This window comes from Halichoeres trimaculatus, unplaced genomic scaffold (genome assembly GCF_033239565.1).
Source record: "Halichoeres trimaculatus isolate MK-OKI-2021-1 unplaced genomic scaffold, fHalTri1.1 fHalTri1_scaffold_5, whole genome shotgun sequence".
Taxonomy (NCBI): domain Eukaryota; kingdom Metazoa; phylum Chordata; class Actinopteri; order Labriformes; family Labridae; genus Halichoeres; species Halichoeres trimaculatus.
This window is the reverse complement of record NW_027437183.1, coordinates 9,273,583-9,295,252: the sequence shown is the minus strand read 5'-3', so window position 1 is coordinate 9,295,252 and position 21,670 is coordinate 9,273,583. Positions and strand designations below refer to the sequence as shown.

Here is a 21,670-nt window from a genome sequence, read left to right as displayed (position 1 = left end):
CAGTTCAGCCTCCTTCAAGGCCACTGTCTGGTCACGCTTACCCTTCAATGCCATACTCGACAATCATTAGGAGTAAACAAATGAACTCAGGAACATCAAAAGCTATGCCTTTTAAGAGAAACTATCCAAAATGTAAAGTTTCTAGGACAAAAGCTAAGCAAACAAAATGGAGATATACGATGGGTAAATCTTTCTGGCCCACCCTGTACTACTTATTGAAGATCACTTTAGTACATCCACCTGCAGAGCCATGACTTTATGGTTTTAATAATAATATATGGTTTGAAATCTTTGACAATACTGTGTATGTGTTTTTGAAAACCTAAACTTCTGGCTAAGATCTGAAGCACGTCCAGCAAGAAGAGCAAAACATTGCATTGTCTTTAAGCATTGACCGATACCGATGTCAATCAAATAAAATATTAGCATAAATCATGCATAGTTTTGTTACTTAAAGGCTTGATCAAGTTTTATTCCTCAGACTCACTGATGACATTTGTTGTATTAAACTTCTTCAGTTCTGTGCTACCGCAGGAAACTTTTCAGACTCTTAAGAAAAATACTGCCACTCAAACTTGCTCAGGATAAGATTCTCCCTTTGATCCTTTTTGAGGAGGTTTGACTCTTAAGTGGCTCAGCGTGCTAATGCAACATCAAGTTTGCACTCTCTGTCAAAAAAACAAGTTCAAGAACCATACAGAGACTGATGTCGAGCTGCTTCTCCTGAAAAACAGTTCAGTGAATAAAGGTGATCAACAGGTAACTTAAAATTAATTTAAAATAATCTGCATGCTGAAAAGAAAATGTTGATGGTTGCAGTGCAGGAAGGTTGATGGCAGTGAGCTTGACAGACTGGGTGATGTGAAATAAACAGCTTTTTTAACTTCATGCTTTTAACTCCTTACATCTTCAGCGTCACTGTCCAAGCTCCCTCGTTTCTTCTTCTTCTCGTCCTCCTTCTTCTTCTTGTCCTTCTCTGGGATGACATCGTCCAGGAAGCTGAGGTCGTGCTGGGAAAACATGTAGTCCATCGCTTTCCTGACGGCTACCAGTGCGAGGATCTGAAGGTAGAAACAGTACAGTTTTGTCACTGTTTGTTGAGATTTAAGGAATATAAAATGCAGTCATGATTGTAGTAAAATATGTGTTTTGGACTGTGTCAAAAGCATGTAAGCTGTATAATAAGATGTTGGGATTAATGACCCTGAACAGTAGTTATATAAAACGTTACTGCCTCAGTGTCTTATCACTGACAGTAACAGTCCTCTGAGGACAAAGGATAAGTTTCATTGATATGTCACAGTGTTTTTGTATCGCCATAATTCAGTCTGATCAGGTCAGGATGACTGCTGTGAGCTACTTTTTCCTGAACTCTTCAGTTTATTCAGACCTTGTGAGATTTTCCAATGAATCTGTTTTTGCTCAACACATAAATTATGAAAAAAAAACTTTAAAATTATTTATATTTGACTTTTGAAAACATAGGCCGAGCAAACTTCTGAGTGCATTGCCAAAATACTGAAAGACTGAAGTGTGCAGGGTCTCATTCAACAGATTAATACTAAACGCTAGTTAAAAGCATAGTTTTTTTCTGGAAAGATAAAATTATAAAAACACATTGGTCATTTCCTGCTTTTACAATATCTACTTGCTGCAGTCTTCTAACAAATGTCTCTCACCATGACGGGGAAAATGATAGCAGCTACAGTGGACTTGAGGATCCAGAGCAGGGCCAAGCACAGGACCTGGATGAAGGTGAAGAGGTGGACTTTCCTGAGGGGGACGTGTCGCAGGTAAATCAGGTCCGGCTGGTGTTTGGCTGGCATCAGAAGCAGCTTGAGACGATCCATGAACTACAGACACAAAGAAGAATAAATAGGCATAAAATAATCCATCATAGTTTGTGTTATTTATTTGACCTCGGAAAAAATAAAAAAAATAAAAAAAAAATCAATCCAAATGTTACCTGCACTCCATTTAGAGATGCGACCCCCATGTAGAGGAAGACGCCATACAACACGGGCATGGGGATAAACTAGGAAACACACAGGGGAGGAAAATCCACTTCAGTGTAAACCCAAATTAAACCCCCAATCCAGTTAAAGCTAACATCACAGCCTAACACACACAAAAAAAAGTTTCTAAACAGATATGATTGAAATGATCTATCAATTGATTAAAGAACCCTTAGTCAGCCCTAAAATTACCTTGATAATGCTTCACAGTATACCCAATATTGATCAACAGATACTGATCATAAAAACACTCTGAATTACCTTTAAAATAGGAGACATGAATACAGACAGTCCTGTCAGGATAAACACCATCACACCAGTAACTCTCTGCTCCCTGTAAGAAACAACAGGAGGGACAAAAAGTGATCATTCATGACAAATCTTCACAGGATTTAGATGACTATACCCAGAGTCTGACGTTGGGAACAAGGTTTGTAGGAAGTTCACAGTCAGAACAGATGTTTCAGCTTCGTGTAAGACCACAGTTTGTTAGCTCAGCTTACAGCTGACACATCAGGAGGCCGTGGAGGACATCACCAAACAGACACGAACACAAACAGAACATGCTCCAAAAACAGGAAGAGTGTCTTTATACTCCTATAATTAACAAAAACATGAAGAGAGCAGAGAAACATGTTAAAATACTGCCTGTCATTTATTAAAGGAAGGTACTCAGAGCAGTGAGACTGTTCAAGCTCTGCTGTGTCATGTTTCTTTGATTTAACAGGTGATGTAAACCAGTAAACTTCATTTCTTTAGTTAACCTGCATTTTAAAACACAGGAAACAGAAATAAACAGTAAACAACAAATCCGGATTATCAGCCCCAGCTGTAATCTACTGTTTAAATGTTTTTCAAGTTTGGCTTTACTCACAATCCAAATCAGCTTATAACAGTTCATGTCATTACCTCCAACAAGAGAAGTGGGCTTTCACTGCAGTTGCTGTGGCTGTGTACAAAACTACAGAGGAACATTTTCCAACAATGAGGACTTTATTGATAATTTATAACTAATCTTTAATTAAAAACTCTATTAGCTTATAAACAGCTCTTATATTCCTTCACAGATCATTTTCTCCTACTTGATTTCTTCTTTCTGGAAAAGGTTGGTGTTACTTTACATGATTTGAGAGTAAGGTGTAAAGTGATCATAGGATACTGAGCACTTTGGCGTCCCACCTACAGATGGTGCTATAGAGACATCATATACATTCAAATCACCAGTAATTAGTAAACTCAAGGCTCCTCTTTGTTTCATCATTTTCCATTTCTGTGTTTCTGTGTTCAATTCTGTGTCCCCAAAGGAAAACGAATCGCTAGTCAAAGTCCTTCATTCCCTCTGCTATTAAGCTCCTAAATACAGACTGCACCCACTTTAAATGACTATTTGTAGAGGATATTATTTTTTTTTGCCTTATCTGCTTTCTCACTGTTTTTAAAGCTTTTAAATAGATTTTTTTAAATCTTATCTTACTTTGTTTTTTATCTTGCTCTACGATTTGCATATGTAGGCTACTTATAATGTCCGACATCTCTATCCGTCCCATGCCTGCTTACATATGTTTCCTTGATGATTATTTATCTATGCTGTTTACTAACCGTTTAAATGCATATACACTGGGAAGCCAAAAATGAATTGCCCCTTGAGGGATAAATAAAGTTGTCTGAGTCTGAATCTCAATCAATTTGTTCTCCCCCATTATAATATATTACTCAAATTAAAGTAAAAAGTGCAGTTTTATTTAGTGATCTGCTCCCTTTTTCAAATATCTGTTTCCGATTCTACTGAGGATGACAGTGTGTCATATGATTTGTAAATTAAAAACACTTTGCAAAAGGGAAACAAAAGAAAAACACAAACAATATGAAGGCAAAAGCCACATCAGTATCACAACATAATGATAATGCAAACAGCAGCTCAGTATTTTATGATAAAAGCAGCTTCTTGGGAGTCTCACCTTGTGAGACTGGTACTCATATTTCTATATGATGACACATGACCAGTAAATATAATAAATATCTTTTAAAGCGTAGGTTAAAAAACAAAATCATGTTTTTATTTTCTTACTTTCATAACTTTTCTGTATCTTTTAGGATAATTGTTGGTTATTAAACTGCTAAAGGTGACCTCTTCTAACTTCCATTGTTGCTGTACTTCCAGTGTTCTGTGGTGTTTGCATCATGTCGCAGCGTTTTCCTTTGTATTTGGTTGTGTATCTTCCCTTTGCAAAGCGTTTTTTTGTTTGCAAATCATCAGTTCTTGAGAAAATGATCTAAAATCTTTCACGGCAATTTACATGATTGTTTGTGTATTTTCTTGATAGAGATTCAGATGCCAATGTAAATCTAAAATCATGATCATAAATTAATCTATCGTGGTAACATTTGACCCCAGTCTTACCTCACACCCAAAAACTTCGGCTGCTCTCCAGGAGCCGAGGTTTCAGTCTCCATCTTCAGACTGTCGATGTGAGCGATAGAGATAACTGTGGCGGCCACGTACCACGGCAGACCCATGAAGGAGCAGACCACCAGCAGGACGGCCACCCAGAACAGATCCAGATGGTAACCTGCCCCTTTCTGTTACAGACAACAAACACCAGGAGAGAGCACGTGTTCAGTGTGCAGAGCTTAAACATCACAAAAATCATCATGTATGTTCACAAAAAGAGCAGTTCTGCTTCTTTCTATGACAGATTTCTGAGTAATCCTTCTCACACAGCTGCTATCAAATAACACATCACTCATCTTCAGGTTTTTCTCCCTCTGAACATCTCATGTTGCTGCTTTTTGAACCGAGCTGCGTTTATTCACTGCCGCAAAACATCTCTCACCCAGGCGGGAAGAATGACTCCAATATTTAACTCCAGTGTGAAGGTAGACTGTGTCCTGTACAAGCTGTGGTTTGTTGTGAGGAGGACATGAAAATCCTCACTTCACATAAATCAGGTACGACAGAAAGAAATGTTGAAGGGTTCTCCGTCTTTTTGACCGTAAAAACATCCAAAGTGAGTTTAATTTGCTTGTAAGATCCTAGAGGAGCATTTGTTATGATGACGTTTGAGGAAAAACAATTGTAGTGGTGAAAATCTCCCTAGCTGTGAAATAAACTCTCAACTCTTCAATGTTTAACTCACAGAAAGGAGATTATGAGCGTAAACAGCCTGTCAGTAAACAGTCTTCTACCTTTAGCTTGTGCTCCTTCCTGTTGACAATCACAGCAGTAATCTGTTGGTCCATGAAGACCAGAATAGTAACCAGCAGGGCAGGAAGGGCAGAGGCAATGTACACCCACCAGGGGTTTCCTCCAAACGGGGGCACAAACCAGCCCCTGTTAGGACTTGTTGGCTGTGAGGGAAGGACACAAATGGTTTTACACAACAGAATATTCACTTTTCAAAGCTTCAGATACATAAAAATCATGAGTAATTTGCCTTTAAAGACAGGAAAACTACGAAACAAAACCAAATGCACCTAAACTATTTCTTCACACAGGCCTCACCTTGAATTCAGTTGGCACTATGAGTTTGGGAGTATCGACTCCTACAAGAATATCAACTCCACAGAAGATGAGGATAGCCAGGATAATGGCAAAGTCACTGATGAGTTTCCTCACCTATAGGACAGTTCATGAGAGATGTATCTCTGTGAATAGTTGTTCAAACGTATTGAATTTGTATTCATTCTTACGACTGAGGTGAAACCAGCTTTGTGACTCACAGTGGTGGGGAAGAACGGGCTGCTCTTAAACTTCTTCAGACACATGGAGCAGGTGTAGGTGCCGAAGAAGAGGATGAAGGACATGAGGGTGATGTCGGGGACGAAATCGCAGGACTTCCCCACCAGCTCTCCGTTGTACTTTAAGCACTCTGTCTTCGTGAGGGACGACCACGTGGCGTTGGGCGGCTACACAGAAACAATGAGAATCAAGCCGAGACAGAAACAACTGACTCTGGGAAAAGAGCTGATAATTTCAGATTTAGAGTTGTTATGTAACAACTGTCACCAAGAAAGCAGAGAAGAGCATAAAGATAACTTTATCAGGCTGTTATTGTTTTAGACGACACACTTAAAGGGTCACAGAGACCTCAAATTGAAACCAATGAGCTTATCAGAAGTCCTTTTTTAATCGTGGAGCTGACAAACGGATGAAACTGAATGAGATTTGTCAAAGTTTCAAGATAAAAGTCACAGACTGTTGTTTAAAGAGCCGTCAGTTGAATCTAAATCTCTAACAGGGCTGTTATTGAGACACAACACATTGGCAGAGAGGAACTATCATGTCAGAAATACAAACCATTCAGAAGAAACACTCACCAGATCCGTGTTGTTCCAGTACCAGATTGAAGTGCCTTCTGAAGAATCACCAATGACCTCTGTACTGTTCTCTGCAAAACAAACAAACTTCATTTCAGTACAAGATTTAAACCTTTTCAATAAACCCTGAACCAGATCCATGTTGACTCTGCGGACCAGATGTTGAATACAGTATGAATACACTGTCAGCACGTTAGTGTGGTGTTTCTGTAACGTTACAGTTCCTAAAAAGTACGTTGTTTGCACCAAAGGCAATTTAGATACTCCAAAAAGAAGAATTGAGCCAATAAATCAACTGTAACATCCAGATAGACAAGCTGCAGGATTGGTGATGCTACAACGTAACGTTTTTCTGATTTACTGTCTGAGTAACACCAGCCTGTGAGCAGCACTGGGAATAGCACATTGGTGTGTGTGTATGTATGTGTGAGTGTGAGTGAGTGTCAGCCAAACATGTTTTTTGAAGCCAGCACAGGATTACAGGTAAGTTAGCCCCCCCCTCTCCCTTAAGCATCCTATATCCTTTACCTTAAAAAGAAATTAAAGAGGCTTGGTGTGTTTTACAGTCTTATATGCAGAGCTTTTTCCATTAGACCTGATTCTGACGAATCTCTGACTCAAATTCAGGAAAAACGACAAAAACAGAAATTCAAGCGAGTGATATTACGATATTAAGTCAAAATTGAAGTAAATAGTTCTGCCAAAGAGGTCAGAAAAATTGTGTTTTTTTTAGTCTTCATAACAGAAACTGTGTCCCTTTTTACTCTCTAAAAGCAATTCAGATGTCCTTTTTGTTTTTAAATATCTTGAAATGAGAAATTTTCTGGATTTGTCAGGTGAATACAGCTCATATCAAGTCTATTTTACAATTTTAATTCCAAAATTTAAGATTAACACTTGGGTAGACTTCCATTTTTTTAGCAGAGAGGCTCTTGGATGTTTTTCCAACAGTTTCATTAAAAAATGGATCAAACTGTTCCCAAAGTAAACACTTATTGGTGTAAGACTTGAGCAGAATTAGAGATCATATTTGACCAAGACTATTTCAACTGGGACAAACTTTTTGACCCTCAAACTCAACAACCAAGACTGGAACAAAGAAAATATTTGATTGCATAAAATACAATATAAAATAATTTAATATAATATATTATAATATAATATATAATAAAATATAATATAAGATAATGTAATATCATGAAATAAACTTAATTTTTTATAACTATAAATCATAAATAAAAATATATTATAATCAATTTATTTTAATATATTACAATAAATATTTAAGTATATAAATTATTATTTTTTTAGTTATATATTCATAATAAAATCTACTTTTTATTCATGTTTTACTGCTATAAAGGAAAAATAGCTAGTAATAATAGGAATAGTTGAATGTCATTTATGAAATCTTTGTATTGGAAAAAATGACTTTTTCAATGAGTATCCTGGAACTGCATTTGAGGAAAATTGGCGCTAAATTAATTCATTATTTAATATTGTTGTTTTTTTGTGGATCAAACTGTAAAAGTATCCACCTTGAGATGAATATTTTGCTGTCGTTAAATCATCCTTAATAAATACAATTTTAGAAAACACCCAAAGAAAAGCGTATTAAAGTCTGCAAAAGTCAGGTGATAAACAAAATGCAACCAGTAGAATCACACCCTTCATATTAAGACTAAAGATATAGAAATTCTGCTTCCTCTCACCTAGGACGGTAGGAGCCATACAGAGGCAGTCGTACTGAGTGACGTACTCCATCCTGTAGTCAGAGTTGATGGGATAGTGGTGAGCTAGTTTAAGCATCTTCTTGAAGGAGTCGTAGATGAAGATGAAGCTGATGAGACAGGAGAAGCCCTCTTCTGTGAACCGTGTGAAATACTGAACCAGAAAGCTGGCATCAGTTGCCACGAGCACCAGGCAGAAGAACGCCGACCACAGACCGATCCAGAGCCGGAACTCCAGGTAGTCAAAGTCATTGTCTCTGAGTGGAAACACAAAAGCATGACAGAGATTCAGAAATGTTCCCAAAAATCTGCAGTGTGTGAAAAAAATGGGAATCTATTTCAAACATATTTGATTGTTTTGTTTTTAATTCACCCCACTAGAGAAAAGCTTTTTAAGAGAAACCAACCAAAGTCAGTGGTAAAGAAAAAGGATAATTCTGTGATTTCATCCTGGACCCCTAAAAAAAAGGGAGTCGAACATTTACTTGCTGAAGTTGAAGAGCAACCGTTCGAACACCAGAACAGGACCAGTGCTGCTGAGGATGGTGAGAGGCTGGCCGGCCAGCAGACAGAAAACTCCCCCAGTGATCGCTGTGCCCAGAAAACTCTCCAACACACCCTGCACACACCGAGGAGGAGAGTCAGGGAGTCCTACATGTTCAACACTTTTATTACGCTCATAAGGTCTAAATGTGTCTTACCTGCATGTTTTCTGTTGCATCTCCCAGCAGACCCCCAAAGGTGATGGCGTTGGTCACAGTTCCCAGGTAAATAAACAAGATGGCCGACAAGGCCTGAATGTGAAATGCATCGGTGAAGTCACTGATGAAGAAAGGCGCTTTTCTTTTGATGTCAAGTAAGAGACCCCCACAGAACCTGGAAACAGGAACACAACACTTCTTCAACAACACATGGAAGACTCAAAGCGATTTAGTTAAGTAGAGTTAAGCCTGCAGTCTTGATGAACTTTTTCTCATTCTCTTCTCAAGTATTTTCATACAAAACCAAGAATTAAATGTTTCACTCTCACAAATGAATAAATTAAACAAATAAGTTGAGTTCCATTCTACAGTTTCATAGGTAATCTAAACCCATGACTCCCTGGCACAAAAATATGGACAGGAAATGGACATATGAAGTACAATGATAGTCCTTAAAACCAATCCAAACACTCTCCCACTACATCAGATTTAACAATCCACATTCACACCAACTGATGGCAGCAGACACTTTGTAAAATGCCCATCAGAATCAACTCCTTCATATGCCTTCACACACTTCCTGTAAAGGTTGGGAGTCCTGCTCTAGGACACTTCAGTGTGTGGACTGCAGGAGCTGTGTTAAAACTGTCAACCTTCAGATGTAGAGACAACCCACTCTACCACCAAACTACAGCTGCAGTTGGATTTATCATACAAAAATATTATTCAAAAAGTAGATGATCTGTTTTTATAAAGTCCTATGTCAGACTGATGTGCTGCTGCTGTAAGGACATGGCAGAACTAACTGTGTGTGAATACTTGTGAGGATATGGAATCATACAAAGAAGATCTCTCCCAACCAAAGACATAAAATGAACCCCCAAAATCCATCTCTGTATATAAACTGTGTCACTATAGGAACCTCAACAAACTACATTTGGTTTTGTCCCAAAACTCAAGCTCACTGGGATGGTATTCTTCAATAAATTGTAAGAAAGAAAATCATGGTCATGCTCTGTGTATGAATCCTGGCTCTTTGCTCTTGGGTTGCTTGTGTCGAGGTGTTAGTGATGGTGCCTGCTCCAGCAGACTGTGATATTTTTACATATGCTGTAAGGAAGACTATCTTTTTAATATGGATAAGGGACAAATTAACTTCTAAAGCAAACTGGCTAAAGATAAACATATCTATATCTGACTTCATATGCCTGTTTCTAAAACACTATTGTCCATTTAACACCTTTAAGTAACTGAAAAAACAATAAACATACCTTCAAGAAAAAAATGTATTTTTCATGTATATCAAATGTTTGGTTTTGTACCTTCCAGTCTTCTTCAGCTCATCCCCCACAGCGTGTCCTCCTCCTCCTCCATGACCTCCATCATGAGGCATGTCCCCATTCATCTGAGAGTCTCCTCCTGCGTACATGTTTTTTCTGAAATGCACACATTTTTTAAAATCAGTGGCTCTTTAAAACTCTGATTATCAAGTCATAACATAAAACAATCACTTGAAGCCAGTATATATATCTTATCTTATCTGAGTTATCCAGATATGCTCAGATGAATAAACAGTAAGATTCAGGATGATGCCTCTCTTTATTTCTTGTTGATTGATTCGCGCTCTGACGTCACTTCACTGAGTTAAACTGTCTCTTTAAATAAAACCTGCTGCTCCTCTTTAATAATTAAACATGGTGCAGAACTTATGGACACACTTCAGCGATTCTGCAACTGCTGCTTTTTCTATAATGCTTGATAGTTAGTGCGAACGCAGCATGCAGAACAGGTGGCATCATGAATGTTTAACACAGACAGAGCTGCAGGCAATCCGTTTTTAAGATTTAACCACAAACTAGTTCTTAAATCTAAACTTTTAATCAAGTCTGTTGATAACTTTTAACCTGAAACACACTCTACAGGACACTGCTCTACAGCCCAACTCTTGTTATACATGCATATATACAGGTGTAGGTCACAGAGCTTATCTCAGCTTATGCATGCATGACTTTACTGCAGTCTGTTCTTTGTGTGCATATAGAAATACATTTAATGAATGACCAGCAGAGCCAGCGGGGGCCGTTGTAGAACCTGTGAACACTTGTGGGTCCACATAAGATCACAACACTAAAATCTCTCAAGCGGTTAAACCTCACTACTGGCACTTGTCATGATCTGCTTAAAGGCTAACAGAAAGATTTGAGGGATTGAAAAGAAAGATGAACAGGGAGTCAGATTAATTTCTAACTGTTAAACTTTGCTCGACTTTGATTCAGAAAAAAATGGAGGGCTCTAAAGTGTGAGCATAAATGTTTATCAGTTTGACATCCTGTTGCATATTTTACACAAGTCTTTAGAACAACTGACTGCAAGTTAAAAGTAAAAAGTAAAAATAGTAAAAACTGTCTTTTTAGACTTAATATGAGCCATATTTACCCAAAAAGTCCAGAAAAATGTCTTATTCCAAGATATCAAAAGACAGAGCTGACGTCTGAATTTCTGTTATAAATCTCCAAAGGGGTAAAAACAACAAACACAAAGTGCAAAGCTGGGCTTGTTTTCAGACCTTTTGTCAGAGGATGGGAGGGATTTTGGGGGCTCTATCCTGATGGCAGGGTCCCACTCTCCTGGAGGAAGGACAATCACTTCATCCAGGAACTCATCGATTCCAGCCAGCAGGTCTTGTCTGTCCTTGGCTTTATACGCAATGTCGTGAAAGACCTGAAGAGCAAGAGAGGGCGAGGTGTTCGAGTGGGAAAGAAAGCTGCCAAAGCATCTGATCTCACCAAGCAGCAGAGTGTGATATCTGGAGTGACAACTAATAAAGCAGAGAGCAGGATCCTGCACACACAGCCGACTAAAGTTTGGGATTCAGGTTATATTAATAGTGAGAGGTAATGTGCACAAACTCTGAAAAACTTTAAAGAAAGTCATTTGATTTCTTTAGGTCGTAGATATAAACATTTCCATGACTACTGTGAATGAATATCAAATTTTATATTCAACATTTTTACAGATGAGGTGTGGTATTGGTAAACGAACCTCGTCAGACATCAGTGTGGCGATCGCTCTGCCAATCTCATGGTACGACTTTGCTTTGCCTTTGGGTCCGAGCAAGATGAATAAAAACCTGTAAAGAGAGCAAAACATTTCTGTTAGTAGAAGAGACTAACTTTCAGATAGGGATGGGTACTGAATAAGGTACTTTTATAGGTATCGACCAAATTCAGTCAAAAATACCAGGGCATTCACTTAAAATCCAAAGGTACCATGTTTAGGTACCTAAATGCATCCTTGTGACTGTGAGGGAGTGAAAGCGTAGGTGGTTTTCCATGCTGGACATGAACATAACATTGCAAGGTTATATATTGAAGAATAAATATGTTAAATTGAATAAATTGAAAATTTATTATTAAACAAATAAATATATTTTACCACATAAACACAAAAAAGTACCAAAAATTGGTACTGTTGGGTACTGATGCCGCAAATCGATACTGTATCATCTCGAATGTGTAAGGTACCTATCCCTACTTTTAGATGTAAAGAATAATAAAGAAAAATAAATTCATAAAGAAATACAACAATGGTTAAAGTCTAAAATGAAAGTTAAAGGTAGGTTTTGTATTGTAAAATCTTTTTCCTCCAATATTAGGAGTAAACACCCTTTTTTTCTTTACTAAAACCTCAGAGATCTGTTTTGAAACGCACAGAAATCAACATTTGTGCCTCTTTATGAGCAAACATCAGCATTTAGATTGATTATTTCTACTTTAAAGTTACTTTGATCTCATTTTAATATCGAAAAAAAGTTACATGGTCCTTCTTGTGCAAATTGAGCTACAGCAGCTGCTAAATCAAACGTTTTTTTTATATTCACCACAGCAAAGATTCAGAGGGAGTGATATGAACGGCTATTTCAAAACATAACTTACACAGGACAAGATCTGAAAAAGAGATAAGAGGCCCGGCTTAGTCAACAGGGGGCGCTAGAATCAGCACAAACTTTAGGGTCTATTCCTAAAATCATGATCCCACCTTACCAGAGAAATAAGGAATGAACCATGAATTCAAAGTACGACTGTGAAATCAAGACTCAACACTGAATGGGGTCATTTTTATGACTGTTTTAGCACTAATTCTTTCTGCAAGTACACTGAGGAGGAAGAGAAAATGGCCAAGGTAGATATTGCCACCCGGTCTCTCTGGGATTCTTTAACTTTTTCTGCATTTGTTTTCATTTTTCTAAGCCATAGTTAGTAGATACGCAATGCGACCAAATTCCATAACCACTCACAAATCATAGAAAGCTCAGGTTAAACTCAAAGTCATATTATCAGAGTGATGCAAGAAGCTGCTGCATGCCATCCACCAGCCATCCTTTCTGAAGTTCTTTCCATGCAATAATGAAACAATAAAATGTTACAAGTGTTTAAATTTAGCAGGGTCATTACGGTGATATATTTAACACATCCGCATCACTGAGAAAATCCTCACAGACATTCTTTTAAACAACACTGACTCATTCATCAGACTGCTATGGAAAGATTCCCCTAAAGATGTACAGACAATAAAATCACTTCATGGCTTTTGATATATTAAACATGTCATAATTACTGAGAAAGTCCTCACAGACATTCTTCTATACAACACTGGCTCATTCATCAGACTGCTGTGGAAAAATTCCCCACAGCATGGGGAAAGATGTACAGACAATAAAATTACTTCATGGCTTTTTGGTTACAACAGGATGTAGAGGAAGGGGGAACACTGGAGAGAAGAGCCTTCAGATGACGCCACCGTTGCACAACTTTTTCATGTAAATGTGAGCAGCCTTGGGTGTCAAGAACTGGTTCGAGATCGAGTCTCAATCCATTTGGGAGCAAAGTTATGAATTTAACCACTACGTCTCTGTGGTATACGTACTATGAATCCACTGTCAGCCTCCTTAAAGCCTACATCGTGTGTTCAGAGCGGCTGTAGTTCAGCCCTCACAGCTGTAACCATCTCTATGGAAACTCCCCCTTACATTAAAGCTTAGCCACTGTTTATGAATTCCTGGACTTCAGACATGAATCTCATCTACCTTGTGGGAACAGGAACCTCTGTCAAGGCTCCCAGCATCACAGCTTGCTGCAGACGAACAAACGCGACAAACGGCGAGTCCAGGAAGTCGACCTCCCCCACCAGCACGTTGGAGGCCTCGGCGTCTCTCGGCAACTTCTTCATGAACTTGTTCCTCAACTGGAAGCACAAAGGAGGAGACATTTAATGTCATGTTCACACCAGCAAGTAATTTAAGACAGCGCAGAGTGAATAAACAACCTATATCAAAGAGGACAAGCCCATTCAGCTTAAATACCAACGCAGACGCTCCTGTGCTGTTAAATAAGGCTGGACGTCTCTGTGGCGTGGAGATGAGGAGATTCATGAAGAAGAATCCAGGAGCCTGCTGAGCTCCACAAGCTTTAACGATTCACCCTTTGAGGGAATTAATGCCTGACGACAATGTCACTTTATCTTCAGGAACTGACGGCTTTAACCGAGTGCTAACAGGTGACCAGCTAGTCAAACTGTGGTGAGGTTAAAGGAGGAGTATGAATATGAAATCAGAGGATAAAGGTGCAGCATCGAGTCGGCATTAAAGGGACATATTGGTATTCTTTGACAAGTCAGTCTGAAATGAAAACTAAGTTTGGAGTTATTCTTTTTTTAATGATGCTAATCTATTCAACTTTATAAAAACAGTCAGGTTTTGCATAAAAATAGCCTGAAAACAAAGCTTGGGGTGACAGGTAATGCATTATGCCCCATTTGCTCAGCTGAGGATTGAGAGTCAAGGCTGACATTTTTTTGGGATTCCTGTGGGAATCCCACGGGAATCCTGTGTCCCCCGGGATGGAAGTCAACTTTATTATTGATTTCCAATAAGACTACACTCTAGCGGAAGTGAAAAGAACGACACTTCCCAGTAGCCAACAGTAATCTAAAAAAGAAGAGGGAGAAAATAAAATCAAATTCAATGTATTGCCTAAAAACTAAAAGAAGGATAAAAAACGGGAGCAGTACAGGAGTGGGAGTCATTTTACCAGGAGTGGGATAGGACAGGACAGGAGTGAAAATCCACTCTCTAATTGAGAGAAGCAAATATCTAAGAATTACACTGAGCTGAGATATTTAAATGACATCCTTGAAGCATAAGGACCCATCCCTAAACAGAGATTTAATCCAAACAAACCACATTTAAAAAAAATTGTATTCCCTAAACATTGTCACCAAATATGTCATGATGTGATTTGAGGAAACACTGCATTAGATATCACTGCTCTAAATGTTATCTGAATTTTCTGATCACTCCTGTACTAAATATGACACTCTCCAGCTGTGTGATGAGCATAATAATCAACACTTGTTGTTAAAAACCTAATTTCACCAGCCCAGACATACATTTAAGTGTAAAAATCATAGTTTTCCAAGGTTATTTCTGAGACAAATTCACTCCTCACATAAAAACTATCTCTGCTTGGAAGTGCCAGTGGATTAAGTGCTCCTGACAAGATACTCCAGATCATGGTTAAACCTTTAAGACTGCAGGAGGACTGTTCCTTTTACTTCAAGCTTGTCCAATAACAAAAACGCTAAATAGAAACATTTCCTCTTTATGTACAGCTTCTTTTACGCTAATATGGTATTTTAAGAGTAGAGTTCTATGCAACTGAAACTGCGGCACATGCTTTAAATAAAAAATTCACTTGGGAAAAGATTAAGAGCAACAAGTCAAGAGTCAGTTGATTGGTTGATGTTAGATCTGGCTTCAAAAATTAGGGTTAAACGGATTTAATCCTAAACATTTCCTCAGGTCAGAGTGAGGTCAGTAACAGTCTGTTTGAATACAATCCTAGGATTAAAAAATATGCTGTGGAGGCAGTTTTGTGATTCTGATCATTTAAAAATCGAAAAAATGATTACAGGACTGAAAAGAACAACCACCATATTTTTCATCATTTAAGGATCAAAAATGAATAATGGTGAAATAAGTAAATGGATAAAGTTAATGGCTCTCTCTGGATCACTCAGCATTGATCGTACGCCGTCCATGCACGGTCAAATGTCTGTGTTCAATCTTTGAGGGCTGAAATCCTATAAACTTCTGACCTTTAGCTGGCAGGATCCGTACAGATCCAATCACAGGCTGTTGAGCCCTGTTGGCATTTGGTTTGTCTGTAAATGATTAAGTGTTGAGGTTAAACCTGCGTTAAAACTACAAACCCCGTCCACTGTCTGCTCATGGCTAATCCTGACAACACTGGACTCATAAATCAAACTCGTGACTCATCGTCTTTTCAGCATTCAGTCGTCTTTACTCTCATGTAGTCCTTTGGATTGTGTTAATAATCTGTGTTAAAGTGGATCTGACACTCTGCTGATTTTGGAGAAAATACTCATACCATTCAGTTACATGTTTTGAAAGTTTCTCTGAATCAAAGATTAAAGTCTTACAACCTGAGAGAGCGTAACTAAATGTTGTGTAAAATGCGATGTAACATCTGTGCCAAGACAGACGTGTGTCCACTGAAGGATGATATAACGGTATTTATAGACTGAGTGGGTGTGAAAGAGTTTCAGTTTAGGAGATTCACTTCCTGTCTTGTTGCCTCCTTACTGTATTTGTCCCACAGGAAGTCTTACTGGGTCGGTCTGACCTAATTCTCTTCTTCTTCCCAGTCCAGGATGAAGTTAAATTAATAAACGGCTCCTGTTAACTGTGGTAATCCCACTATTCCACAGAGCCAATAACGTTGATGTAACGTGCAGAGATTTTTATGACAAGTGCAGCTTCCTGTTGGAGACCATGATCTGTGAAATTAATTTTCTTTGTGCCTAATCCAATTTTTTTAAGTCATAAATCCACTCAGACCCTAAAATGAGAATTTGGGAATTTAAAAGTGACAAAGTTTTTTCCACAAGCACGGCAGAACATTTTGGGGTAAAGTGATTCAGGAGAAACTGTCAGACATTACATGATGGAATACATCTCATAAGTTTAGTGTTGTTTTCTTTTCAATACCATCATCATCTTGAAGTGAGTATAAACAGGATACAATCACAGGAGGATTTTAGTTGCCAAACTCAGCCAACAGGTAGCACACAGTTTACACACACACTTGTACCAGCAGAGCATGTTTAGGTCTACTCACCTGGTCTTTTTCCGGTTTGTCAGAAATGTCGTTCAGGCTGCTGGAGGTCAGGTTCTTGTGAGTTGTGGTTGGACTATCTGTTCCAACAAACAAACACTGAACCGTTAGATCATGATTTTCTCTCATCAAGAACTAAGAACTGATGGAAATCAGGGACGGCAGAGACCCGAGGAAAGACAGACAATGGCACAGTTTGCTCCACATGCAGCGCCCATAAGAATCATGAAATTCATGAAAATTGAAAGACAAAAGCAAGAAGAAAACTTTATCCTATCAAAGCAAAACCACAAAGGAACAAAGCTTCTACAACTCTACAAGCAACCTGAAGACAAATCACTTAAATGTTTCTTAACAGCAACATGAAGTCAGCTGAAAAACTTGCATCTACCTCCAGACTGAAAACACTCCTCATAATTCAAAGCACTGACAATATCTTTGTAAGTTTATGTATGCAGTAGGGCTGCACGATTATCGCAATCGCAAAATCAGCACATGCAATTACGTAATCGCAAAAGAGGTTATCGCAATCGCAATCGCAATGTCAGCACATGCAATTCAGATTTTTCTCCATGATAACCAAGCAAGTCTGTAGACTCATCATGACACAACTTTTTTTATTAAATCGCAAGCACAATCGCAATTGCAATATTGTCCACCTAATCGCAAATCACACCTTTTCCCCAAATCGTGCAGCACTAGTATGCAGCCTCTCCTAAAACCATAAACATATTCACACAATGCAAAAACTGAAATCTATGCTTAAAAAAAACATGCTTCTTGGTCAAAATTGTCCCAGACTTAATATTAGCCATATTCAGCCGACAAGCCCAGAAAAAAGTATTTTTTCAAGTTTTTCTTTTTAAAGAAATTAAGGCTGAAACGCAGGGGTAAAAAAATAAAATGAAGTTAGAACCATGTTCTTTGCAGGTCTCTTAGAGTGAGGATAATGTCTTAATATAAAAAACAAAACAAGTGTGTTTTTTTACCCTGCTTAAACATTTTTCCACAAGCCATTCAGGCTTTGTTTCTATCTTATCCTCTTAAAACCCGAGCCTCTGTCTGGTCTGCATTTTTTAATTTACCTTGCTATTTTAGATTAGGAAGACCTAATAAGTACAATTACTAAACTTTGTCTTTGTACGAGAGGTTTGATTATTTGTGTTATAAGTTCTCTATAATGTGTTTGTTAGTGGTGTTATTGTACTTAAATATGTTGTTTTCTTCACTAAAATGGGTGTAATGTGATTTCCTCAAAAGATGATGTGGGTAGTGTCCCTTAATGTGGCTGATAGGTCAAAGTATAAAAAAATGAAGTATCATGAGTCCGAGAGGCAGAAATGTAATGTCCACATATGTGTACGCTGGGTCTGAAGAGGTTAAATAGGGATGGGTACCGAATTAGGTACTTTTATAGGTACCGACAGAATTGTCAAAATGTCAAAAGTACCAGGAACCGATTGAGGTAAAATCAAAAGGTACCGTGCTGAGATACCTAACTGCACCCTTGTGACTGTGAGGGAGTATGGAAGAGTAGGTGATTTTCCGCACTGGACATCAACACAGCATTACAGGGTTATATATTGAAGAATAAATGTGTTAGATTAAAAAGGAACTACATTTTATTATTAAACAAACTGATATTTTTTACCAAATGCACACACAAAAGTACCGAAAATTGGTATCGTTGAGTACTGATACGGATTGCCAGGTTCTATGTTCTTTGTTTAACCCTCAGAATCCTAAGCACTTTCTGCTTCTGTCATAATTTTACTCACTGTGGTCTCATTTTTCTCCATTAAGTGAAGTGCAGCTCCTCTATAGATTCAGGACATCTACGGCTATCAGCTGATGAACTTTATTATGTCTTTATGTAGTGTAAAAAATGTAAAAGCTGTAATTTATCAGCGTTTTTGAATCAGTTTTGGGATCCAGAGAGGTATATTGTTTATATTATGTATTTAAAGTGTTTATCTTCTCTATTTAAATCTTTTATACATCTTGACTCTGAGAGAGCCCTGCACACAATTTCCTATGAGTCTTGGCAAATAAATAAATAAAAACCTTTAATCCTTGAAGCTTTTAATGTTTGTACTTCAGACATTTTTCTGGACTTGTCGGGTGATTGTGGCTCATATAAAGTCCAAAAAGATCATTTTAACTAAATATATAACAACACTTGCAGGTTTGGAACAAAAACCACTATAAGTCAAAAAAGAAAATATTCAAAAGAGTTTTAACATCCAATCAAAAACAAGAGAGGAGTTATCAATGAGGAAAAAACTTTGTTTTCCAAGAATCCAAGATTTACTTTCTCATAACACTATTATCATACTAAACGTCCAACCTCACTAATCCAGCCTGATCCTCTAAGTGTCCATCTCACACATCAGACTCTCCCTCTGAGAGCTCTCCTCATGTGAAGCAGGTGGACGACACATCCTGACAGACGTTCTGCTGACTTCTGGTTCCAGCTCGTCAGCTCCAGCAGCGGCGAGCTGACAGCCAGAACGTGACCTTACTTTAGTGCTGCGGCTGTCAGAGATGAGACGCAAATCTCAATGAGAGCAAAATCTGATGCCACTGTAGTTCAGGTTCGTGCGTCTGCCCCCTGAGGACTCTGGGTAATAACATGCTTGACAGTATGATGCAGCCAGTGAAAGTGATGTAACTGTACGGGGTGAGAAACAGCTAAAATTTAGGGGGATTTTTAAAGGATTTAATCTGAAATCATCACCTAGAATGAAGAAATAGTCTTAACCAACAAGGGTAGAAAACTAAAGAAAGACACTACTTCACAAAAACAACTTCTTCTCTAACTGATACATTAATTCACAGATGAGTTTAGATCGTGCCTAGGTTCAAACTGCAGCACTTCAGGTCGGATATTTGGAGGTTAACTGCACTACACACGCAGCTCTTTTTTGCCAATTACCCTCAAAGTCACTCGACTGCTCGGTGCTTAAAGCTTAAACTGAAACATTGGACAAAATTTTAAGATCTATTATCTATAAGGAAACAAAAATAGTTTAAAACATAGTGTTTCTTTGGAGAGTGTCAGGTTTCAAAAAGAGTTCCTGACTTGTCTGCAGTTTGCACATAGACCGGGTCCACTGAACTTACTAAGCCAGTCCATGCTGGAACTCCTTTGGGTATGCAAGTCCTCCATGGACATGCGACCCGACAGGCAGGTCACTGAGTTCTCAAGAGGACTGCGAGCTTTTAGTAGCAGCAGGAGGTTATCAAACCCGATCCAGAGCAGCAGAAAAAAAAGGAGGGAGAAGAAACGGAAGGAGAGGAGGAGGTGACAGGAAGAGTTAAGGAGCCCCAAGTGAGAGATTTATTAGGAAAACAAAGCGTTCGTTCATAGATGTTATCAATCAGAGGCGTGGTGTCATTAAACCATGAGTCGTCGGAAAGGGAGTCAAATTAATAAACCAGGTGTTGAACTTTATCTGAAGAAGTTGCGATATAACAGTTATTAATGGAGCCGTCTATCTCAGGACTAACTCAGATAAGAGGCTTGGCTTTATTAGGACAAGTTTCCATTTGAGCACTGAGACACAGCAGGTCATGAAGAGAGGCAGCTCTTATTTTACTAGAGTCATAAACCCGTCTGTCAGGTAATGATTATCTTCACTTTCCAAAGACTCATGGCTCGTAAAAACATTTCAAACACATCAACGAGTTACAGTGAGACCACTCGTACACGTGACGTTAGCATCAGTCAGAGAGCACAGTGTGTTGGGCCATCACTTTGTTTATGTTTCAAACTTCTCATGTTGAAGTTACATCGCCCATGGGACCAAACTTTGTTTTGATATTCTGACAGTATTTTTATTTGCAGGCTGCTGACAGACATTCATTATTCAGTGGACTGAAGGAGTTTTGGCACCAAACGAATTCAAATCATGGATGGAGCAAACTGATGCATACTCCATTCATTTTACAAACACCAGCTTTTGTGTTGATTTCTTTTGTTTACTCCTTCTTTAAGGTAACTCAGATCAAATCAAAGTGATGGCCCAATGTCTGTTATCACAAGAGTTACATTTGACTAAATATAAATATGTTATTTCCTGAAATAAAATGGAATTAAAAACTTAATATAAGTTAGAAATGTTAATCACTTTAAGTTATGATTTTAATCTCACCATAATTGGATAATTTTTGTATTAATTCAAGAGGCCTTAGGTTTTTTCTGTCAATAAATCTGTCTGCATTAATTTTTAAAGGCCTTGTGAGGACTATCTAGAATCGGCAGCGTTTTCTGGAATAAATACTACATTTCCCATGAGCACCCAATGTCGAAAGGACATGACTTTGGCCAAGGCACGCATTTGTTTTGGAGAGCAACGCTTTTCTCCAACACTATCTTTCTTTATCAAAACCAACTTTTTCCCAGGATGCAAAGCCACAAGGTATTGTTAGGTAAGGTTTAGCTTTCTTCTGCTCTGACGTCTTTTTTCTTTTTGACAGATCAGCTCCAGTGTCCACAAGCACAGCATGATAAATCTAAGAAATCCTTATATTCCAAAAAAAGGATAGATTTTGCTCCTCATTGTTTAAAGGTCCCATATTATGCAAAAATCACTTTATTAAGTCTTTTTGTGAAATTTGTGGGTCTCTGGCTTTCCTCCCAGCCCACAAAATGTGATATTTAATGACAAAACCTGTACTTAGTAGTGCTTGTGAATGTAAAATCCTGACCT

The 21,670-nt window shown here is 38.3% G+C and overlaps 1 protein-coding gene across 1 annotated transcript in view; it reads right to left on the bottom strand.

Moving 5' to 3' along the window:
• Window positions 1-21,670, bottom strand: part of LOC141790897 (electrogenic sodium bicarbonate cotransporter 1-like) — a 61,478-nt gene that overhangs the window by 7,571 nt on the left and 32,237 nt on the right. The window contains exons 8-24 of the mRNA XM_074671049.1: window positions 16,962-17,038; window positions 13,850-14,007; window positions 11,806-11,893; window positions 11,330-11,484; window positions 10,086-10,199; window positions 8,764-8,938; window positions 8,548-8,681; window positions 8,045-8,319; window positions 6,333-6,403; window positions 5,736-5,921; window positions 5,518-5,631; window positions 5,202-5,363; window positions 4,417-4,595; window positions 2,277-2,349; window positions 1,967-2,035; window positions 1,680-1,853; window positions 906-1,061 (exon numbers count right to left, since the gene is read on the bottom strand). Of these exons, the coding sequence (XP_074527150.1) occupies window positions 906-1,061; window positions 1,680-1,853; window positions 1,967-2,035; window positions 2,277-2,349; window positions 4,417-4,595; window positions 5,202-5,363; window positions 5,518-5,631; window positions 5,736-5,921; window positions 6,333-6,403; window positions 8,045-8,319; window positions 8,548-8,681; window positions 8,764-8,938; window positions 10,086-10,199; window positions 11,330-11,484; window positions 11,806-11,893; window positions 13,850-14,007; window positions 16,962-17,038 (2,360 nt within the window). The remainder of the gene's footprint in view (window positions 1-905; window positions 1,062-1,679; window positions 1,854-1,966; window positions 2,036-2,276; window positions 2,350-4,416; window positions 4,596-5,201; window positions 5,364-5,517; window positions 5,632-5,735; window positions 5,922-6,332; window positions 6,404-8,044; window positions 8,320-8,547; window positions 8,682-8,763; window positions 8,939-10,085; window positions 10,200-11,329; window positions 11,485-11,805; window positions 11,894-13,849; window positions 14,008-16,961; window positions 17,039-21,670) is intronic.